The sequence below is a fragment of the Ovis aries genome, chromosome X (assembly GCF_016772045.2).
Source record: "Ovis aries strain OAR_USU_Benz2616 breed Rambouillet chromosome X, ARS-UI_Ramb_v3.0, whole genome shotgun sequence".
NCBI classification, from domain to species: Eukaryota; Metazoa; Chordata; class Mammalia; order Artiodactyla; family Bovidae; genus Ovis; species Ovis aries.
The window spans coordinates 76,179,613-76,200,543 of record NC_056080.1 but is presented as its reverse complement, the minus strand read 5'-3'; the positions used below and the strand labels follow the sequence as shown (position 1 = coordinate 76,200,543).

At 37.2% G+C, this 20,931-nt stretch overlaps 1 protein-coding gene across 1 annotated transcript in view; it reads right to left on the bottom strand.

Annotated features, from left to right (window-relative positions):
- The window catches only part of LOC121818338 (uncharacterized), a 249,146-nt gene that overhangs the window by 57,042 nt on the left and 171,173 nt on the right, over positions 1-20,931 (bottom strand). Inside the window, exons 4-5 of the mRNA XM_060407856.1 lie at positions 4,880-5,001; positions 2,972-4,461 (exon numbers count right to left, since the gene is read on the bottom strand). Coding sequence (XP_060263839.1) covers positions 2,972-4,461; positions 4,880-5,001 — 1,612 coding nt within the window. The remainder of the gene's footprint in view (positions 1-2,971; positions 4,462-4,879; positions 5,002-20,931) is intronic.

Below are 20,931 nucleotides of genomic sequence, written 5' to 3'. Positions count from 1 at the left end.
GTCCTTTCAATGAATATTCAGGGTTGGTTTCCTTTAGGACTGACAGGTTTGATTTTCTTGCTGTCCAGGGGAGTCTTAAGAGTCTTCTCCAGCACAACAGTTTGGAAGCATTAATTCTTCAGCCCTCAGCCTTCTTTATGGTGCAACTCTCATATTCATATGTGACTACTGGAAAAAAACATAGCTTTGGCTATACAGATCTTTTTTTTTGGCAAGGTGATTTCTCTGCTTTTTAATATACTGTCGAGGTTTGTCATAGCTTTTACGAGGAACAAGCAACTTTTATTTTTGTGGCGGCAGTCACTCTCCACAGGGAATTTGAATTCCAAGAAAACAAAATCTGTTACTCTTTCTACTTTTCCCCCATTTATTTGCCATGAAATGATGGGACTGGATGGGCTTTCCAGGTGGTGCTAGTGGTAAAGAACCTGCCTGCCAATGAAGGAGATGTGAGACAAGGGTTTGATCCATGATCGGGAAGATCCCCTGGAGGAGGGCATGGCAATCCACTCCAGTATTCTTGCCTGGAGAATCCCATGGAAAGAAGAGAGTGGTAGGCTAAAGTTCAAAGAGTTGTACAGAGTCAGCCACAACAGAAGTGACTTAGCACAAACACACAATGGGACCCAATGTCAAAGACCAGCAGTGGAACAACCAGTGCACTGGGTATGTGAAGCAGTGGAGCAGCTGAAAGGCATGTTCCTGATAGTCAGGGCCTGAAAAATTGGATGTCTACTGGAGAAGAATGGCAAACCACTTCAGTATTGTTGCCTTGAGAACTCGATGAATATGATGAAAAGGGCATATATGCTGGAAAAATCATAGTTGAAAAAGGCCCATGTACCCCAGTGTTCATAGCAGCACTATTTACATATCTAGGACATGAAAGCAACTCATATGTTCATCGATCTATGAATGGATAAAGAGTTTGTGGTATGTATATTCAATGCAATATTACTCAGCCATAAAAAAAGAACATATTTGAGTCAGTTCTAGTGAAGTGGATGAACCTAGAGCTTGTCATACAGAGTGAAGTAAGTCAGAAAGAGAAAAAAACAAATATGGTCTATTAATGCATATATAAGGAATCTAGAATAATGACATTAATGAACTTATTTGCAGAGAAGGAATGGAGACACATATGTAGAGAATAAACCTGTGGATACAGTGGGGAAGGAAAGACTAGTATGGATAGAGAAAGTAGCATAGACGTATATACACTACCATGTGTAAAACAGATATCTGATGAGAATTCGCTGTTTAACACAGGGAGCCCAGCTATGCACTCTGTGGTGATCTAGAAGGGTGGGATGAGGGAGAGGATGGAGGTTGAAGAGGAAGGTGATATAAATGTAATTTGGCTTATTTGTGTCGTTGTATAGCAGAAACCATCACAACATTATAAAGCAATTTTCCTCCAATTAAAAATAAATTTAAAAAAATAAAATTCCATTAAAACACAATAAATGAGGTCTAAAAATTCAATCACATAAAATTAAAATTATACTATTGGGAATTTTGATGACAAGCAATATTTTTAGTCATTTTTTTATTGTCACAAAAGATAACAATTTTTAATAATGAATTGCTATACTGCAGAGAAGTAAACAAACTCTGAGTTGAAAAAGTCCTCAAGGATCAGGTATCATTCACTTCCTAACAGAATCTCTCTCCATCATGAAGGAGAAACTTTAACTTATTTATCTTCTCTTGAGAATGTTGGACTGGCATACAGGAGCTAGGAGCTAATGTCAATCATCATATACTGCTTTCTGTTTTCCTAGCATTTCAGTATAAGCATCAAATTAATTTTATATCCAAACCATGGACATCAGTATAAAATTATCACCAATTTATTTTCTTAGAACAGTCCTTTAAAGTGGAATAAACTCTTGGTTTTCCTTCCTTTTTTTTGAGGAAATATAATGATAATGTGTGTGTGCATGCTCAGTCACTTCAGGCGTGTCCAGCTCTTTGTGACCCTATGGACTGTAGCCTGCCAGGCTTCTCTGTCCATGGCATTCCTCAGGCAAGAATAGTGAAGTGGGTTGCCATACCCTCCTCCACAGGATCTTCTTGACCCAGGGATTCAACTCAAGTCTCCTGTGTTTCCTGTATTGGAGGCAGATTCTTTACCTCTTGAGCCACCTGGGAAGCCCTATAATAATATACAGTAGGAAACCCCTCAAATATGGCTGAAGAAGTGTACTGATAAAGCAAATGCTGCAAAAATCAGTAAAAGAAAGTAAAGAATTTCTTCTGCAACTAATATTGGATTTGTAATTTGAGCACAATGGTATTTTCTCTCAAATAAAAGTACTTAAATACCCTCAAAAAATATTTGGGAACAAATTCTTTGTTTTCACTTCACATGCTTTCACACTCAATAGAAAATGACTAATATGATGAAAAATATCTATGAGATGATAACAGTTTCTTTATCATAATAAGCATACCTTAATAAAATGGCTTAGAAAATGGAGAATTATAATGATTAAGTGTGATAAAGTAAATATGACTAACAAGGTAAATGCCAAATATTAAAATTTATGAAACTTTAATAATAACTTTGAGAGAAGCATGATACATTGAATATTTATATAGTTAGGCTTCCTTTTACACAGTAATAATTAAAAAAGTTTATGAATAATCTTTATTTATTCATTCTAGATTCATGGTAACTAAATTCAACATGCTGTTTCCTACACTAGAATAACCATTTTATTAATAATTCTTTAATTTTCCTTCTTTTAATATATCATGATAAAACTGACAACTAAAGACAGATGATTTGCCTAATTTTCCAAAGTGAATTGAAAATCTAGGATTAAGATGCCTTTTCTCTGAATTTATGATGAAATAATCTCAGGCCCAAATCTGTTAAAGCAACTGCCATTTTTTAAGTGTCATCATGTTATTAATTAAACTTGAAAACAAGCTGGTTTCAAAAGCCAGACACATTTAAGCTTACCCTGAGGACGGTTAGCTTTTTTGCGAGCACCAAGCCGTTGTGCTTCATCTTCTGAGTCAAGGTCGTGTCTTTTACTGTCAGGTACAATCTTGTGCTCTTTTTCACCATCAGACTTTATGAGGTATTTCTCCCTTTCTTCATGCATTTGAAGTCTCTCATGTTCAGAGTGCAGTAGAGACTGTTCCATCTCCATCATGTCTATATGTCTTTCACTTTCAAATTCATTTTGATATCTTTCATTTTCAAAATCTGTTCTATGCTTTTCAGAATCAGAGTCTATTTGATGTTTTTCAAACTTATCCCAGTGCTTTTGAAGGTCATCTTGACATCTTCCAGAACTACCCTGAAGTCTTGAAGATCTGTATTGGTATTTTCTAGAGCTGTCCCAGCATCTACTACAGTCAAAGTTCAACTGTTGTCTTTCAGAGCCAGTAGGGTATCTTTCATATTCATACCTGAGGCCCATCCAGAATCTTTCCAATTCAGAGGCTCTTTGGCAATTTTCAGCCTTCATTATGGGATTCACTGAATCAGAGCTCATATCCAGGCTTTCAGAATCCAAGTCCATTGTGTGTCTTACAGAGCAAGAGTCTACATAGTGTCTCTCAGTTTCAGTGCTCAATTGGAATGTGTTAGCATTCATGAGGCATTTCACAGAGGCTGAGGCTAGCTCATATGTTTTTGAGTCTGAGTCCATCCTACATGGTTCAAAGTCAGAGTCCATTATATGTCTCTCAGATCTAATCTCCTGGTGTTTGCCTTCCTCCATCAGATATATCCCAGATGCAGAGCCTGAGTCTATTGCATCCCTTTCAATGTATGAGTCCACCACATATCTCTCAGAGTCAGAGATTAGCCTGTATTGTTCAGTCTCCATTAATCTTTTTTCAGACTCCATGAAGCGTTTTATAGAATCTGAGGCCATTTGGCATTTTTCTGCCTTCAGCAAGTGTTTCACAGATGCAGAAGCCATGGGGTATTTTTCTGAGTCTGAGTCTATCCTGGGACTTTCATTGTCAGAAGCCATCATATATTTTTCAGAATCAGAGTCTGCCAAGCTTTTTTCTGAATCTGGGTACATACGGCATTTCAGAGAGCCAAATTCCAGCTGGCATTGTTCAACTCCAATTAGGTGTTGCTCTAGGTTTGATGCTATGTGGAATTTTTCTGCTTCCAGCAGGTATTTCTGAGAGTCTGCGTCCATGGGACAATTTTCTGAATCTGAGTCCATTCCCCATGTTACTGAGTCAGAGTCTTTTGAGTGCTGTTCTAAGTCACAGTCCATACCAATGCCTCTGTCAGAATCAGAATCAATCAGACAGCTTTCAGAGACAGAAGTCAGCAGAGGGGCATCACTTTCAATTATTGTTAGGTCTTGGAGATTTTTATAGTCAAAATAACTTGTTGAATTGTCAGAAACTTTTGTATCAGAAACTTCTTTTTTAGATGTGCTTCCTTCATCATATGGCATGACAACTGCTCCTTCATTACTTAAAGAAAAGACAAATATGAATACTTAAAAAATATTCATCAAATGTTGGCAAATATATTATTTCTCTGTTGAAAAGTCTTCTGTAGGAGAATATTATAAAGTACTTATTCCTATCAGGTTTTAGAAAGCATGTGACATCATTATGCTTCTTGTGAACAAATCAGAAGACAATTAGTGTAGGTAGATTTTACATTCACTTGCATTTACCTTCATATTAATTGTTTTCCACTGTACCTGAAAGTACTTACCTGAATATGATACTTCCTTGCAATGTGCTATTCTCTTGTCCTTATCTAGTCAGTGCACCATTATTTTGAAAACTGAATATTATGCTAAAATATGGTAGAAAAATTACTATTTCTATGTTCTACTCCAAGTTAAGATTTCATGTATATAAACTTATCAGTGAAACTTACCTTTGAGTGCAGAGCCTTTCTAGAGAAAAATATTCAAATCTATTAGGTACTGTTTCATTTGGAAGGAGCACATCTTGAAGGGGAAATATACGTTCAATGGGTGAATTAGTTGCAGTTATTGGCTGCAAAGCAAAATAAACCATAAAGTTACAATTTCTTAGTTACATTTAATGTGAAGCATAGCACATTTAGGTATTTTGATTGTGGGAACAGTGTCACTTCATTAACTGCACTTGCGTTTAAGGGAAAGTTATAATGAAAACATTTTTCAAAATAAAACTACAAAAATAGCATTTAAGTATAAAGGAAAATATGATAGACACATTGTGAGATATCTTCCTAGCCTCTAATTTCCATAAACTAATGTCCATCCCCAAATGCTTCATTGGTGCTATGTTGCCTTGGAGTAATTGGCGTTTGACCCAAATTGGGGCAATAAGATTCTTTTTCCTGCAGAGTTAGAGTTAGAATTCAGAATAGTTCTTTTTTTTTTTTCCCTGCTGGTTGCTTGAAATAAGGACAGGCAATCATGGGCAGTATGAAGAAGTAATGTCTGGCATATCCCTAGAGAAGTAAAAAAGAAAAAAAATGTAGAGAGTGTAAATAAGAAAATATCAATACATTAAGGAAGTAGAAACAAAGGATCATATGCCTCTAGAGAAACAGATGGATATATTTTCTACCTGAGCTCCTAATTCCAGTTCCTACTAAGTATTAACTTTACTTTCTGCCCTTGAGCTCTCTAAGGTAATCAAGATCCTTGACTTAATGTTTTTACCATGCTTCCTTTTTAAAAAAAATTAATTTATTTATTTTAATTGGAGGCTAATTACTTTACAATATTGTGGTGGTTTTGGCCATATATTGACATGAATAAGTCATATTGTGATTGATTATGATGGAGTTGCACATGTGTCCTCCATCCCAAATTCCCCACTCACCTCCCTCCCCATCTCATCCCTCTGGGTTGTCCCAGTACACCAGCTTTGAGTGCCCAGTTTCATGCATCAAACTTAGATTGCTGATCTATTTCACATATGGTAATATACATGTTTCAATGCTATTCTCTCAAATCATCCCACCCTCACCTTCTCCCACAGAGTCCAAAAGTCTGTTCTTTGTCTCTGTGTCTCTTTTGCTGTCTCACACATAGGGTAATCATTACCATCTTTCTAAATTCCATATATATGGGTTAATATACTATTTTGGTGTTATTCTTTCTGACTTATTTCACTCTGTAAAATAGGCTCCAGCTTTATCCACCTCATTAGAACTGACTCAAATGAATTCTTTTCGATAGCTGAGTAATATTCCATTGTGTAAATGTACCATAGCTTTCTTGTCCATTCATCTGCCAATGGACATTTAGGTTGCTTCCATGTCCTGGCTATTGTAAACAGTGCTGCTATGAACATCGGGGGACACGTGTCTCTTTCAAATCTGGTTTCCTTGGTGTGTATGCCCAGCAGTGGGACTGCTGGGTCATATGGCAGTTCTATTTCCAGTTTTTTAAGGAATCTCCACACTGTTCTCCATAGTGGCTGTACTAGTTTGCATTCCCATCAACAGTGCCCTCTCCAGCATTTATTGTTTGTGGATTTTTTGATAGCAGCCATTCTGACTGGCGTGAAATGGTAACTCACTGTGGTTTTGATTTGCATTTCTCTGATAATGAGTGATTTTGAGCATTTTTTCATGTGTTTGTTAGCCATTTGTAGGTCTTTTTTGCAGAAATGTCTGTTTAGTTCTTTGGCCCATATTTTGATCAAGCCAGTATGAGTGGGGATCTGTTCCTTGAGAGAATAGCATTGAAATATATACATTACCATATGTAAAATAGATGAAAAATGCAAGTTCGATGCATGAAGCAGGGCACCCAAAGCTGGCACCCTGGGGCAATCCAGAGGGATAGGGTGGGGAGGGAGGTGGAGGGTTCAGGATGGGGGGTTCACATGTATTCCTGCCACTGATTCATGGTGATGTATGGCAAAAATCATCATAATATCATGAAGTAACTATCCTCCAATAAAAATTAATTAATTAAAAAAAAAAGAATTCTAGCAGAAGAAAACAAAACAATGAAAAGGTCCTTCATAAGACAGCAAAATTGCTGTTAATACATTATTGTTAACCTCAAAGTAGAACATACATAATAAGTGAGATTTAGGTGAAAAAGTAGTCCAAGAAAAGGAAAAAGAAGAGCTGAGAAATGATCAAAATGAATTGTATCTATGTAAAGAGATATATTCCATCTTCAACAAAACTTGAGTAAAAAATAATGGATTTAAATTGTAACATGTTATTTAAATACAACATAAGGAAAAAAAAAAACTCAAGTTTTAACATACTATAGAATTAATTATAGTAAAATTTTTGTAATCTCCTTTCCCAGTCAGTAATTGTGAGGCTCAAATGAAATAGTGTTTAAGAGAAAACACTAATTCAAAATAAAAGATAAAGGCATATAATGTAAATTATTCAGTTCAGTTCAGTCGCTCAGTCGTGTCCGACTCTTTGAGACCCCATGAACTGCAGCATGCCAGGCCTCCCTGTCCATCACCAACTCCCAGAGTTCACTCAGACTCAGGTCCATCGAGTTAATGATGCCATCCAGCCATCTCATCCTCTGTCGTTCCCAGCTCCTCCTGCCCCAATCCCTCCCAGCATCAGAGTCTTTTCCAATGTGTCAACTCTCTGCATGAGGTGGCCAAAGTACTGGAGTTTCAGCTTTAGCATCATTCCTTCCAAAGAAATCCCAGGGCTGATCTCCTTCAGAATGGATTGGTTGGATCTCCTTGCAGTCCAAGGGACTCTCAAGAGTCTTCTCCAACACCACAGTTCAAAAGCATCAGTTCTTCGGTGCTCAGCTTTCTTCACAGTCCAACTCTCACATCCATACATGACCACAGGAAAAACCATAGCCTTGACTAGATGGACGTTTGTTGGAAAAGTAATGCCTCTGATTTTCAATATGCTATCTAGGTTGGTCATAACTTTTCTTCCAAGGAGTAAGCGTCTTTTAATTTCATGGCTGCCATCACCATCTGCAGTGATTTGGAGCCCCCCAAAATAAAGTTTTACACTGTTTCCACTGTCTCCCCATCTATTTTCCATGAAGTGATGGGACCAGATGCCATGATCTTCATAACAGATATTAAAAAGAAGGGTGATTTTATTTATAAAGCAAAAGTATGAGAAATATTAAAACTTCCACATCTTAGGTGAGGTATATAGCAAGCAATTTTCATGTGCTTCTAAATACTAATCTATAAGTGTAAATACTCAGAACTACTTTGACTCTTATTCTCAAATCATTGTAATGGATTTCCATTATGATTGCCCTGTCACTAGTTTTCATTATTTTGAAAGTGAAGACAAAAAGGGTTAGGGAAAGTACAGCAAATTTTATTCAATTAGATATTATCTAAATTTAAACAAATAATATCTGCCTTCATAGGTTGACAACTAACATCTTTTCATGTATATGATTTATTAGATGCCTCGTCTCCTGAGGAAATATATACATCATGCTTCTACTCTTCAAAAGACCATTCTACTATGTTAAGGAAAAATCTAGCAGAAAATACCTAAAATGACCTATATTATACTCCATATATAGCTTTTTCCCTCCAAAATCAGTTTTTTTAAAAGTAAAAACCATCATTATTAATATTTAATAAAATTACATGAAAAAATTATAATCTGTGATATGCACAGTATTAAGTATTTTAGGACTTAAGTAAGGAGTTTAAAGGGAATAGGGAGAGAGCACGGCAAAGAACCCCTTTATTTTTTTTTAAAGGAATTTGACTCTTCAATGGAGTTTGACTCTTCAATGGTCTGTTTGAAAAGTAGCTCCATCATTGTACATTGTACATTTCACTAGAGGCTTAGTTTGGGAAAGCATCACTACTAAGATTTCCCAATTACAATTTAGAGTCAAGGAAATAAGTTATAATATCTAAGTATTTTCAACAGGCATCCTAAGTCTAGCCCAGTTTAAGATGATATGAGCAAGACGAGGGACTAACAAACTATGCCCATGGGTCAAATCTAGCCCACCATGTTTCTATATGGCCTAAGAGCGACAGAAATTTTTCACATTTTATATGAAAAAAGTAAAATGTAACGTCCATTATCTCATCAGCGAGAATACTTTTTTCAGCAGTTGAGAACATTGTGTATTTGACCTGGTAAGCAACAGATATTTAAGGTTTAGTCTTTTAAATAAAAAGTTGGCCATTCTCTGTACTAGATGATTTCCAAGGACTTTCTGATTCAGAGTCCAAGAGCCTATGCTTTTAAGTAAAATACAAGTATTAGTAATAATAATGCTAATAGAATTATGGAAAAGAATACATACAGAATTTTAAAAAGTAGTTAGAAAATAATAAAGGAACCAGTCAGAACTGAAGAGTATATTAACTGAAAGGAAAAACAGACAAGAATGAATTAACAGACTAGGTGACACTGAGAAATGAATGAGATCTGGAATATAGAAAAATGGAAATCACTCATTTAGAACAACAATAAGAAAAACAAATAAACAAATGAGAACCATTTACAGGACCTCTGAAAAAACATTCAGTGTACCATCATTTGCTTTATATGGGTTCCAGAAAGAGAAGAGAGAGAGAAAAGGGTAAAAAATACATTTGGTGAAATTATAGCTGAAAAGTTCCCAAACCTGAAACAGGAAACATAAATCTAGGTACAGGAAGAACAGAGGGTCCCAAACATAATGAACCCAAACCAAGACATAACATAACCAAAATGGCAAAAGTTACAGATTAAGAGATAATTTTGAAGGCATCTAGAGAAAAATAAAGTCATATACAAAGTAATCTACATATGGTTATCAGCTGCTTTTTTTGCAGAAATTTTGGAGGACAGAAGGGAATGGCATGATACATTCAAAGTGCTGAAAGAGAAAAAAATGCAACCCAGGATAATCTACCTAGCAAGATTATCATTTATATTTGAAAGGGAGATTAAAAAAAAAAAAACCTTATAGAATAAGCAAAAAACTAAAAGAGCTCATCAATAAAGAATGATGGAATAAGTATGAAGATGTAAAATATGACACCAGAAAACATGTAGGGTGAAATAAAAATGTATATCTTTTAGAGTGCTTGAACATAAATGGTTACTAATTAAAAACATGCAAATATAGTTATGTTGTTGTTGTTTAGTCGCTAAGTCATGCCCAACTCTTTTGTGACTCATGGACTGTAGTCCACCAGGCTCCTCTGTCCATGGGATTTCCCAGGCAAGAATACTGGAGTGGGTTGCCATTTCCTTCTCCAGGGGATCTTCCCAACTAGGGATTGAATCCATGTCTCCTGCACAGGCAGGTGGATTCTTTACCACTGAGCCACCAGGTAAGTCATTGATATACTAATACGTCAATATATATGAGCCCCATGGTGACTACATATCAAAAACACAAAAACTAAAGAGAAAGGAACACAAGGGAAGAAAATAAAAGGGGACAAAAGGAACAGAGATGAACTACAAAAGCAAACAAAACAAGTAACAACATGACAAAAATTACATATCTACAAATAATCACTTCAAATGTCAATAGACTAAAAGTTCTAATCAAAATATATAGGATGAATGATTGGATTGAAAACAAAGATCAACCTATATGCACCTCCCAAGAGACTCACTTCAGAGCTAAAGTCACACACAGACTGAAAGTGAGGGTATGGAAAAAGATATTTTATGAAAACGAAAGTGATAAGAAAGTAGGGATAAGTAACTCTTGATTAGACAAAAAAGAGTTTAAAACAAAGTCTATAGAAAGAAGGGTATAATGATAAGAGGATTAACACAAGAAGAGAATGTAACAGTCATTAACACATATGCAACTAATATAAGAGAACCTAAATATATAAAGTAAATATTAGCAGATATAAAGGGAAAAATTGACAATAATACAAAAATAGTAAGGAACTTTAACATCCCTTTTATATCAATGGACAGATTATCCTGACAGAAAATAAGGAAATAATAGTCTTATATGACCAGTGCGTTCTTTTGGCAAAACTTTATTAGCCTTTGCCCTGCTTCATTCTATACTGCAAGGCCAAATTTACCAGTTACTGCAGGTATTTCTTGAATTCCTATTTTGCATTCCAGTCCCCTATAAAGAAATGGACATCTTTTATGGGTGTTAATTCTAGAAGGTCTTGTAGGTCTTCATAGAAGCATTAAACTTTTATTCAGCATTACTGATTGGGACATAGACTTGGATTACTGTGATATTGAATGGTTTGCCCTGGAAACGAACAGAGATCACGCTATCATTTTTGAGATTGCATCCAAGTTCTGCATTTCAAACTTTTGTTGACTATGATGGCTACTCTATTTCTTCTGTATAGAGAAGCTCTATATAGTCAGCAAAAACAAGATCAGGAGCTGAACGTGGCTCAGATCATGATATCCTTATTGCCAAATTCAGACTGAAATTGAAGAAAATAGGGAAAACCACTAGATCATTCAGGTATATCCTAAATCAATTCCCTTATGATTATACAGTGGAAGTCAGAAATAGATTCAAGAGATTAGATCTGATAGAGTGCATGAAGAACTATGGACAGAGGTTCATGACACTGTACAGGAGGCAGGGATCAAGACAGTCCCCAAGAACAAGAAATGCAAAAAGCAAAATGATTGTCTGAGGAGGCCTCACAAACAGCTGTGAAAAGAAGAGAAGTAAAAGGCAAAGGAGAAAAGGAAAGATATCCCCATCTGAATGCAGAGTTCCAAAGAATAGTAAGGAGAGATGAGAAAGCCTTCCTCAGTGATCAATGCAAAGAAATAGAGGAAAACAATATAATGGGAAAAACTAGAAATCTCTTCAAGAAAAGTAGAAATCTCAAGGAAATATTTCATGTAAAGATTGGCACAATAAAAGACAGAAATAGTATGGACCTAACAGAAGCAGAAGATATTAAGAAGAGGTGGCAAGAATATACAGAAGAACTATAGAAAAAACTCATCATGATCCAGATAATCACAATGGTGTGATCACTCACCTGGAACCAGACATCCTGGAATGTGAAGTCAAGTGGGCCTTAGGAAGCATCACTATGAACAAAGCTAGTGGAGGTGATGGAATTCCAGTGGAGCTATTTCAAATCCAGAAAGATGATGCTGTGAAGGTGCTGCCTTCAATATGCCAACAAATTTGGAAAACTCAGCAGTGGCCACAGGACTGGAAAAGATCAGTTTTCATTTCAATCCCAAACAAAGACAATGCCGAAGAAAGTTCAAACTACAGCACAATTTCACTTATCTCACACACTAGCAAAATAATGCTCAAAATTCTTCAAGCCTGGGTTCAACAGTATGTGACCTGTGAACTTACAGAGGTTCATGCTAGATTTAGAAAAGGCAGAGGAACCAGAGATCAAATTGCCAACATTCGTTGGATCATCAAAAAAGCAAGAGAGTTTCAAATAAACATCTACTTCTGCTTTATTGACTATGCCAAAGCCTTTGACTGTTTGGATCACAATAAACTGTGGACAATTCTGAAAGACATAGGAATACCAGACCACTTGACCTGCCTCTTGAGAAATCTGTATGGAGGTCAGGTAGCAACAGTTAGAACTGTACATGGAACAACAGACTGGTTCCAAATTGGGAAAGGAGTACATCAAGGCTGTATATTGTCATATTGCTTATTTAATTTATATGTAGAGTACATCATGAGAAACACTGGGCTAGATGAAGCACAAGCTGTAATCAGGATTGCTGGGAGGGAATATTAATAACCTCAGATATGCAGATGACACCACCCTTATGGCAGAAAGTGAAGAAGGACTAAAGAGCCTCTTGATGAAACTGAAATAGAGTGAAAAAGTTGGCATAAAACTCAACATTCCAAAAACTAAGATCATGGCATCTGTTCCCATCACTTCATGGAAAATAGATGGGGAAACAATGGAAATAGTGAGAGACTTTATTTTGGGGGGTTCCACAATCACTGCAGATGGTCACTGCAGCCATGAAATTGAAAGACACTTGCTCCTTGGAAGAAAAGTTATGACCAACCTAGACAGCATATTAGAAAGCAGAGACATTACTTCGCCAACAAAGTCTGTATAGTCACAGGTATGGTTTTTCCAGTAGTCATGTATGGATGTGAGAGTTGGGCTATAAAGAAAGCTGAGAGCTGAAGAATTGATGCTTTTAAACTGTGGTGTTGGAGAAGACTGCGAGTCCCTTGGACTGCAAGGAGATACGGCCAGTCCATCCTAAAGGAAATCAGTCCTGAATATTCATTGAAAGGACTGATGCTGAAGCTGAAACTCCAATACTTTGGCCACCTTATGCAAAGAACTGACTCAATGGAAAAGTCCCTGATGCTGAGAAAGATTGAAGGTGTTAGGAGAAGAGGATGAGATGATTGGATGGCATCACTGACTCAATGGACATGAGTTTGAGTAAACTCCTGGAGTTGGTGATGGACAGGGAGTCCATGGGCTGGCAAAGAGTCAGACATGACTGAGCTGTTGAGCTGAACTGAGCCTTAAATGATACATTAGACCAGTTGGATCAGACATTTATTATCTACAGGATATTCCATCTCAAAATAGCAGAATATAAATTATTTTCAAGTGTACATAAAATGTTCATCAGGATAGATGGCATGCCTAGCAACAAAAGAAATCTCAACAAAGTCAAGAGCACAGATGTTATATCAAGTTTAGTTTTTCCAACCACAATATGAAACTAGAAATCAGTCACAGGAAGGAAACTGGAAAAAACAAAAACATGGAGAGTAAACATGCTACAAAAATATCAGTTTTTTAATGATGAAATAAAAGATGATTTCAGAATATACCTTGAGAGGAATGAAAAGGAAAAACAACTTTCCAAAATCTATGTGATGCAAGAAAAGTGCTAAGAGGAAAATTCATAGTGATACAGGCCTACCTCAGGAAACAAGAAAAATCTCAAACAGCTTAACATACCACCTAAAGGAATTATTAAAAAAAAAAAAGTCAGCAGAAAGAACAAAACAGTAAAGATCAGACAGGAAATAATAAAATAGAAAAATAACAGAACGGGGGGGGGGGTCCCAAGATGGCGGAGGAATAGGACGGGGAGACCATTTTCTCCCACACAAATTCACCAAAAGAACATTTCAACGCTGAGTGAATTCCACAAAACTACTTCTGAATGCCAGAAGAGGACATCAGGCACCCAGAAAAGCAACTCATTGTCTTTGAAAACAATTAGGAAAAAATATAAAGGACAAAAAAAGAGACAAAGGAGGTAGGGAGGGAGCTCCGTCCTGGGAAGGGAGTCCCATCCCGGGAAGGGAGTCTTAAGAAGAGAGAAGTTTCCAAACACCAGGAAACACTCTCACTGCTGAGTCTGTGGCGAGCCTTGGAAGCACAGAGGGCAACATAACAGGGAGGAAAAATAAATAAATAAATAAAACCCACAGATTACAAGCCAAACGGTAACTCCCCCAGCAGAGAAGCAGTGCAGATGCCTGCACCCACCACTAGAAAGTGGGGGCTGGGCAGGGAGGCGCGGGCTGCATTGCTTTACAAGGATCAGGCCCGAATGCCCCAAGTGTAACCAGAGCGAGCTAACTTGGGCTAGCAAACCAGGCTATGGGATAGCTACCACGTGAAAAGCTCTAACATAAGACACCACCAGGACTGCACACAGAACAAAGGATGGAACAGAATTAGCTGGCTGCAGACCATCCCCCTCCGGTGACAGGCAGCCAGAGTCAGAAGGGCCGGTAGGGGGCATTTGCAGCCCCAGAGAGACATTACCTATGAAACTGCAAATGGGCTTCTTTGCTAACTAAGACTTCTTGGGGTTCTGGACAGTCATCCCCTGCCTGAGAAAGTACAACAGCTGTATACCCAGAAAACTGAGCAGCAGGGATGGGAGAGGCGATAAGTTGCAGCGACCGTGCTTGCCGAACACCTGAGCTACTCGGACCTGGGAAGGGCACAAAATGCAGGCCCAACCAGTCTGCACCTCTGGGGACTACATGAGTGCCTAAGCCTGAGCTGCTTAGACCTGGGAGGTGCATGCAACCCAGGGCCAGCCTCAGACAGTTCCCAGCAGAGCAACCTAGAGCCTGAGCTGTGTGTGCTGTGAGCGGGGCAGGCCCAGCATGGCTGGGACACTGCGAGCACTCACAAGTGTTATTTGTTTGCAGCATCCCTCCCTCCCCACAGCGCGACTGAATAAGTGAGCCTAAAAAAACTGTCTTCCACCACCTTCCTTGTGTCAGGGCAGAAATTGGACACTGAAGAGACCAGCAAATAGAAGAGGCTAAAACAGAGGGAACCGCTTTGGAAGGGACAGGAGCAATAGATTAAAATCCTGTCGTTAGTACCCACTACATAGGAAGGGACCTATAGTTCTTGAGAAATTTAAGCCGGACCAAGGAACTATCCAAAAATGAACTGACCCCACAGGGCCTACAACAACAACAGAGAAATTTTTATGATCATTTTTTTTTAATGTTTGTTTTTTCTTCTTTCCTTTTTCTTCTTTCTTTTAACACTTTTAAATTTTTAAGTCCTCTATTTCTTCTTTAGTTTTCATTTTCATAATGTACTATTACTACCCCCCCAAAAGACCCTATTTTTAAAGCAAACTTTGTGTATATATATTTTTTAATTTTATTTTTTATGATTTTTTAATAATTCTTGTGACTTTTTTCTGTTGTTTTTTTTTCTCCTTCTATTTCTTAATATTGTATTTTTGAAAATCCAACCTCTACTCTAGATTTTTAATCTTTTTTTTTATTTTTAATCTTTGCTTTTTGGTATTCGTTATCAATTTTGTACCTTCAAACCCAAACTTCAGTACCCATTTTTACTTGGGAGCGAGATTACTGGCCTGACTGCTCTCTCCTCTTTGGACTCTCCTTTTTCTCCACTAGACCACCCCTGTCTCCTCCCTCCCTCTTTTTCTTCTCTGTGAATCTGTGTGTTCCAGACGGTGGAGAACTCTTAGGGAACTGACTACTGGATGGATCTGTCTCTCTCCTTTTACTCCTGACCACTTTTGTCTCCTTCCTCCCTTTCCTCCTCTCTGTATAATTCTGTGAAAATCTCTGAGTGGTCCAGACTGTGGAGCACTCATAAAGAAGTGATTACTGGCTAGCAAGCTCTCTCCACTTTTGATTCTACCTCATCTCATTCAGGTCACCTCCAACTCCCCCATCCCTCTTCTCTTCTCCATGTAACTCTGTGAAACTCTCTGGGTGTTCCTCAATGTGGAGAAACTTTCATCTTTAACCTTGATGTTTTATCAATGGTGTGGCATAGAAGGGGAAGTCTTGAGACAACTGTAAGAATAAAACTGAAAGCCAGAAGCAGGAGGCATAAGTCCAAATCCTGAGAACATCAGAGAACTCCTGACTCCAGGCAACATTAATTGATAGAAGCTCATCAAATGCCTCCATACCTACATTGAAACCAAGCATCACCCGAGGGCCAACAAGTTCCAGAGCAAGACATACCACGCAAATTCTCCAGCAATTCAGGAACACAGCCCTGAGCTTCAATATACAGGCAGCTCAAAGTTACTCCAAAACCATTGACATCTCATAACTCATTAATGAACATGTCATTGCCCTCCAGAGAGAAGAAATCCAGCTCCACCCACCAGAACACTGACACAAGCTTCCCTAACCAAGAAACCTTGACAAGCCACTGATATAAACCCACACACAGTGAGGAAACTCCACAATAAAGAGAACTCCACAAACTGCCAGAATACAGAAAGGCCACCCCAAACTCAGCAATATAAACAGGGTGAAGAGACAGAGGAATATCCAGCAGGTAAAGGAACAGGATAAATGGCCACCAAACCAAACAAAAGAGGAAGAGATAGGGAATCTACCTGAGAAAGAATTCCAAATAATGATAGTGAAAATGATCCAAAATCTTGAAATCAAAATGGAATCACAGATAAATAGCCTGGAGACAAGGATTGAGAAGATGCAAGAAAGGTTTAACAAGGACCTAGAAGAAATAAAAAAGAGTCAATATATAATGAATAATGCAATAAATGAGATCAGAAACACTCTGGAGGCAACAAATAGTAGAATAATGGAGGCAGACGATAGGATTAATGAAAGATAGACTGGTAGAAATAAATGAATCAGAGAGGAAAAAAGAAAAACGAATTAAAAGAAATGAGGACAATCTCAGGGACCTCCAGGACAATAAGAAACGCTCCAACATTCGAATTATAGGAGTCCCAGAAGAAGAAGACAAAAAGAAAGACCATGAGAAAATACTTGAGGAGATAATAGTTGAAAACTTCCCTAAAATGGGGAAGGAAATAATCACCTAAGTCCAAGAAACCCAGAGTCCCAAACAGGATAAACCCAAGGTGAAACACTTCAAGACACATATTAATCAAATTAACAAAGATCAAATACAAAGAACAAATATTAAAAGCAGCAAGGGAAAAACAACAAATAACACGCAAGGGGATTCCCATAAGGATAACAGCTGATCTTTCAATAGAAACTCTTCAGGCCAGGAGGGAATGGCAAGACATACTTAAAGTGATGAAAGACAATAACCTACAGCCCAGATTACTGTATCCAGCAAGGATCTCTTTCAAATATGAAGGAGAAATCAAAAGCTTTCCAGACAAGCAAAAACTGAGAGAATTCAGCAGCATCAAACCAGCTCACCAACAAATCCTAAAGGATATTCTCTAGACAGGAAACATGAAAAGGGTATATAAACCCAAACCCAAAACAATAAAGTAAATGGCAATGGGATCATACTTATCAATAATTACCTTAAACATAAAAGGATTGAATACCCCAACCAAAAGACAAAGACTGGCTGAATGGACACAAAAACAAAATCCCTATATATGTTGTCTACAAGAGACCCACCTCAAAAAAAGGGAGTATAGACTGTATAAACTGAAAGTGAAGGGCTGGAAAAAGATATTCCAGGCAAATAGAGACCAAAAGAAAGCAGGAGTAGCAATACACATATCAGATAAAATAGACTTTAAAACAAAGGCTCTGAAAAGACACAAAGAAGGATACTACATAATGATCAAAGGATCAATCAAGAAGAAGATACAGCAATTATAAATATATATGCACCCAACATAGGAACAGCACAATATGTAAGACAAATGCTAACAAGTATGAAAGGGGAAATTAACAATAACACAATAATAGTGGGAGACTTTAATACCCCACTCACATCTATGGATAGATCAACTAAACAGAAAATTAATAAAGAAACACAAACTTTAAATAATTCAATAGACCAGATAGACCTAATTGATATCTACAGGACATTTCACCCCAAAACAATGAATTTCACTTTTTTCTCAAGTGCTTACAGAACCTTCTCCAGGACAGATCACATCCTGGGCCATAAATCTAGCCTTGATAAATTCAAAAAAAATTGAAATCTTTTGAAGCATCTTTTCTGACCATAGTGCAGTAAGATTAGATCTCAGTTACAGGAGAAAAAGTATTAAAAATTCCAACATATGGAGGCTGAACAACACACTTCTGAATAACCAACAAATCTCAGAAGAAATAAAAAAAAGATATCAAAATATGCATAAAAAAGAATGAAAATGAAAACACAACAACCCAAAACCTGTGGGACACTATAAAAGCAGTGCTAAGCAGAAAGTTCATAGCATTAGAGGCATACCTCAAGAAACAAGAAAAACGTCAAATAAATAACCTAACTCTACACCTAAAGCAACTAGAAAAGGAAGAAATGAAGAACCCCAGTGTTAGCTGAAGGAAAGATATCTTAAAAACTAGGGCAGAAATAAATGCAAAAGAAACAAAAGACACCATAACAAAAATCAACAAAGCCAGAAGCCGGTTCTTTTAAAGGATAAATAAAATTGGCAAACCATTAGCCAGACTCATCAAGAAACAAAGGGAGAAAAGTCAAATCAATAAAATTAGAAATGAAAATGGAGAGATCACAACAGACAACACAGAAATACAAAGGATCATAAGAGACAACTATCAGCAATTATATGCCAATAAAATGGACAACGTGGAAGAAATGGACAAATTCTTAGCAAAGTACAACTTTCCAAAACTGAGCCAGGAAGAAACAGAAAATCTTAACAGACCCATCCCAAGCACGGAAATTGAAAATGTAATCAGAAAATTTCCAGCAAACAAAAGCCCAGGTCCAGATGGATTCACAGCTGAATTCTACAAAAATTTAGAGAAGAGCTAACATCTATCCTACTCAAACTCTTCCAGAAATTGCAGAGGAAGGTAAAGTTCCAAACTCATTCTATGAGGCCACCTTCACCCTAATACCAAAACCTGACAAAGATGCCACAAAAAAAAAGAAAACTACAGGCCAATATCACTGATGAACATAGATGCAAAAATCCTTAACAAAATTCTAGCAATCAGAATCCAACAACACATTAGAAAGATCATACACCACGACCAACTGTGCTTTATCCCAGGGATGCAAGGATTCTTCAATATCTCCAAATGAATCAATGTAATTCACCACGTTAACAAATTGAAAAATAAAACTCATATGATTATCTCAATAGATGCATAGAAGGCCTTTGACAAAATTCAATATCCATTTATGAAAAAAAAAAACTCTCCAGAAAGCAGGAAAAGAAGGAACATACCTCAACATAATAAAAGCTATATTTGACAAACCCACAGCAAACATTATCCTCAATGGTTAAAAACTTGAAAGCATTTCCCCTAAAGTCAGACAAGGGTGCCCAATTTCACCGCTACTATTCAAAATAGTTCTGGAAGTTTTGGCCACAGCAATCAGAGCAGAAAAAGAAATAAAAGGAATAAAATAAAAGGAATAAAATAAAAGAAATAAAAGGAATCCAAATTGGAACAGAAGTAAAACTCACTATTTGCAGAGGATATGATCCTCTACATAGAAAACCCTGAAGACTCCACCAGAAAATTACTAGAACTAATCAATGAATATAGTAAATTTGCAGGATATAAAATCAACACACAGAAATCCCTTGCATTCCTATACACTAATAATGAGAAAGTAGAAAAGAAATTAAGGAAACAATTTCATTCACCATTGGAATGAAAATAATAAAATACTTAGGAATATATACATATCTTCCTAAAGAAACTAAAGACCTATATATATATATATAGAAAACTATAAAACACTGGTGAAAGAAATCAAAGAGGACACTAATAGATGAAGAAATATACCATGTTCATGGATTGGAAGAACCATTATAGTGAAAATGAGTATACTACCCAAAGCAGGACTGGAAAAAGTCAGTTTTCATTCTAATTCCAAGGAAAGGCAACGCCAAAGAATGCTCAAACTATTGTACAATTGCACTCATCTCACATGCTAGTAAAGTAATGCTCAAAGTTCTCCAAGCCAGGCTTCAGCAATACGTGAAAGGTGAACTCCCTGACGTTCAAGCTGGTTTTGGAAAAGGCAGAGGAACCAGAGATCAAATTGCCAACATCTGCTGGATCATCAAAAAAGCAAGAGAGTTCCAGAAAAACATCTATTTCTGCTTTATTGACTATGCCAAAGCCTTTGATCGTGTGGATCACAATAAACTGTGGACAATTCTGAGAGAGATGGGAATACCAGACCACCTGACCTGCCTCTTGAGAAATCTGTATGAAGGTCAGGAAGCAACAGTTAGAACTGAACATGGAACAACAGACTGGTTCCAAAGAGGAAAAGGAGTATGTCAAGGCTGTATATTGTCACCCTGCTTATTTAACTTATATGCAGAGTACACCATGAGAAACGCTGGACTGAAAGAAACACAAGCTGGAATTAAGATTGCCAGGACAAATATCAATAACCTCAGATATGCAGATGACACCGCCCTTATGGCAGAAAGTGAAGAGGAGCTAGAAAGCCTCTTAATGAAAGTGAAAGAGGAGAGCGAAAAAGTTGGCCTAAACCTTAGCATTCAGAAAATGAAGATCATGGAATCTGGTCCCATCACTTCACGTGAAATAGATGGGAGAACACGAAACAGTGTCAGACTTTATTTTT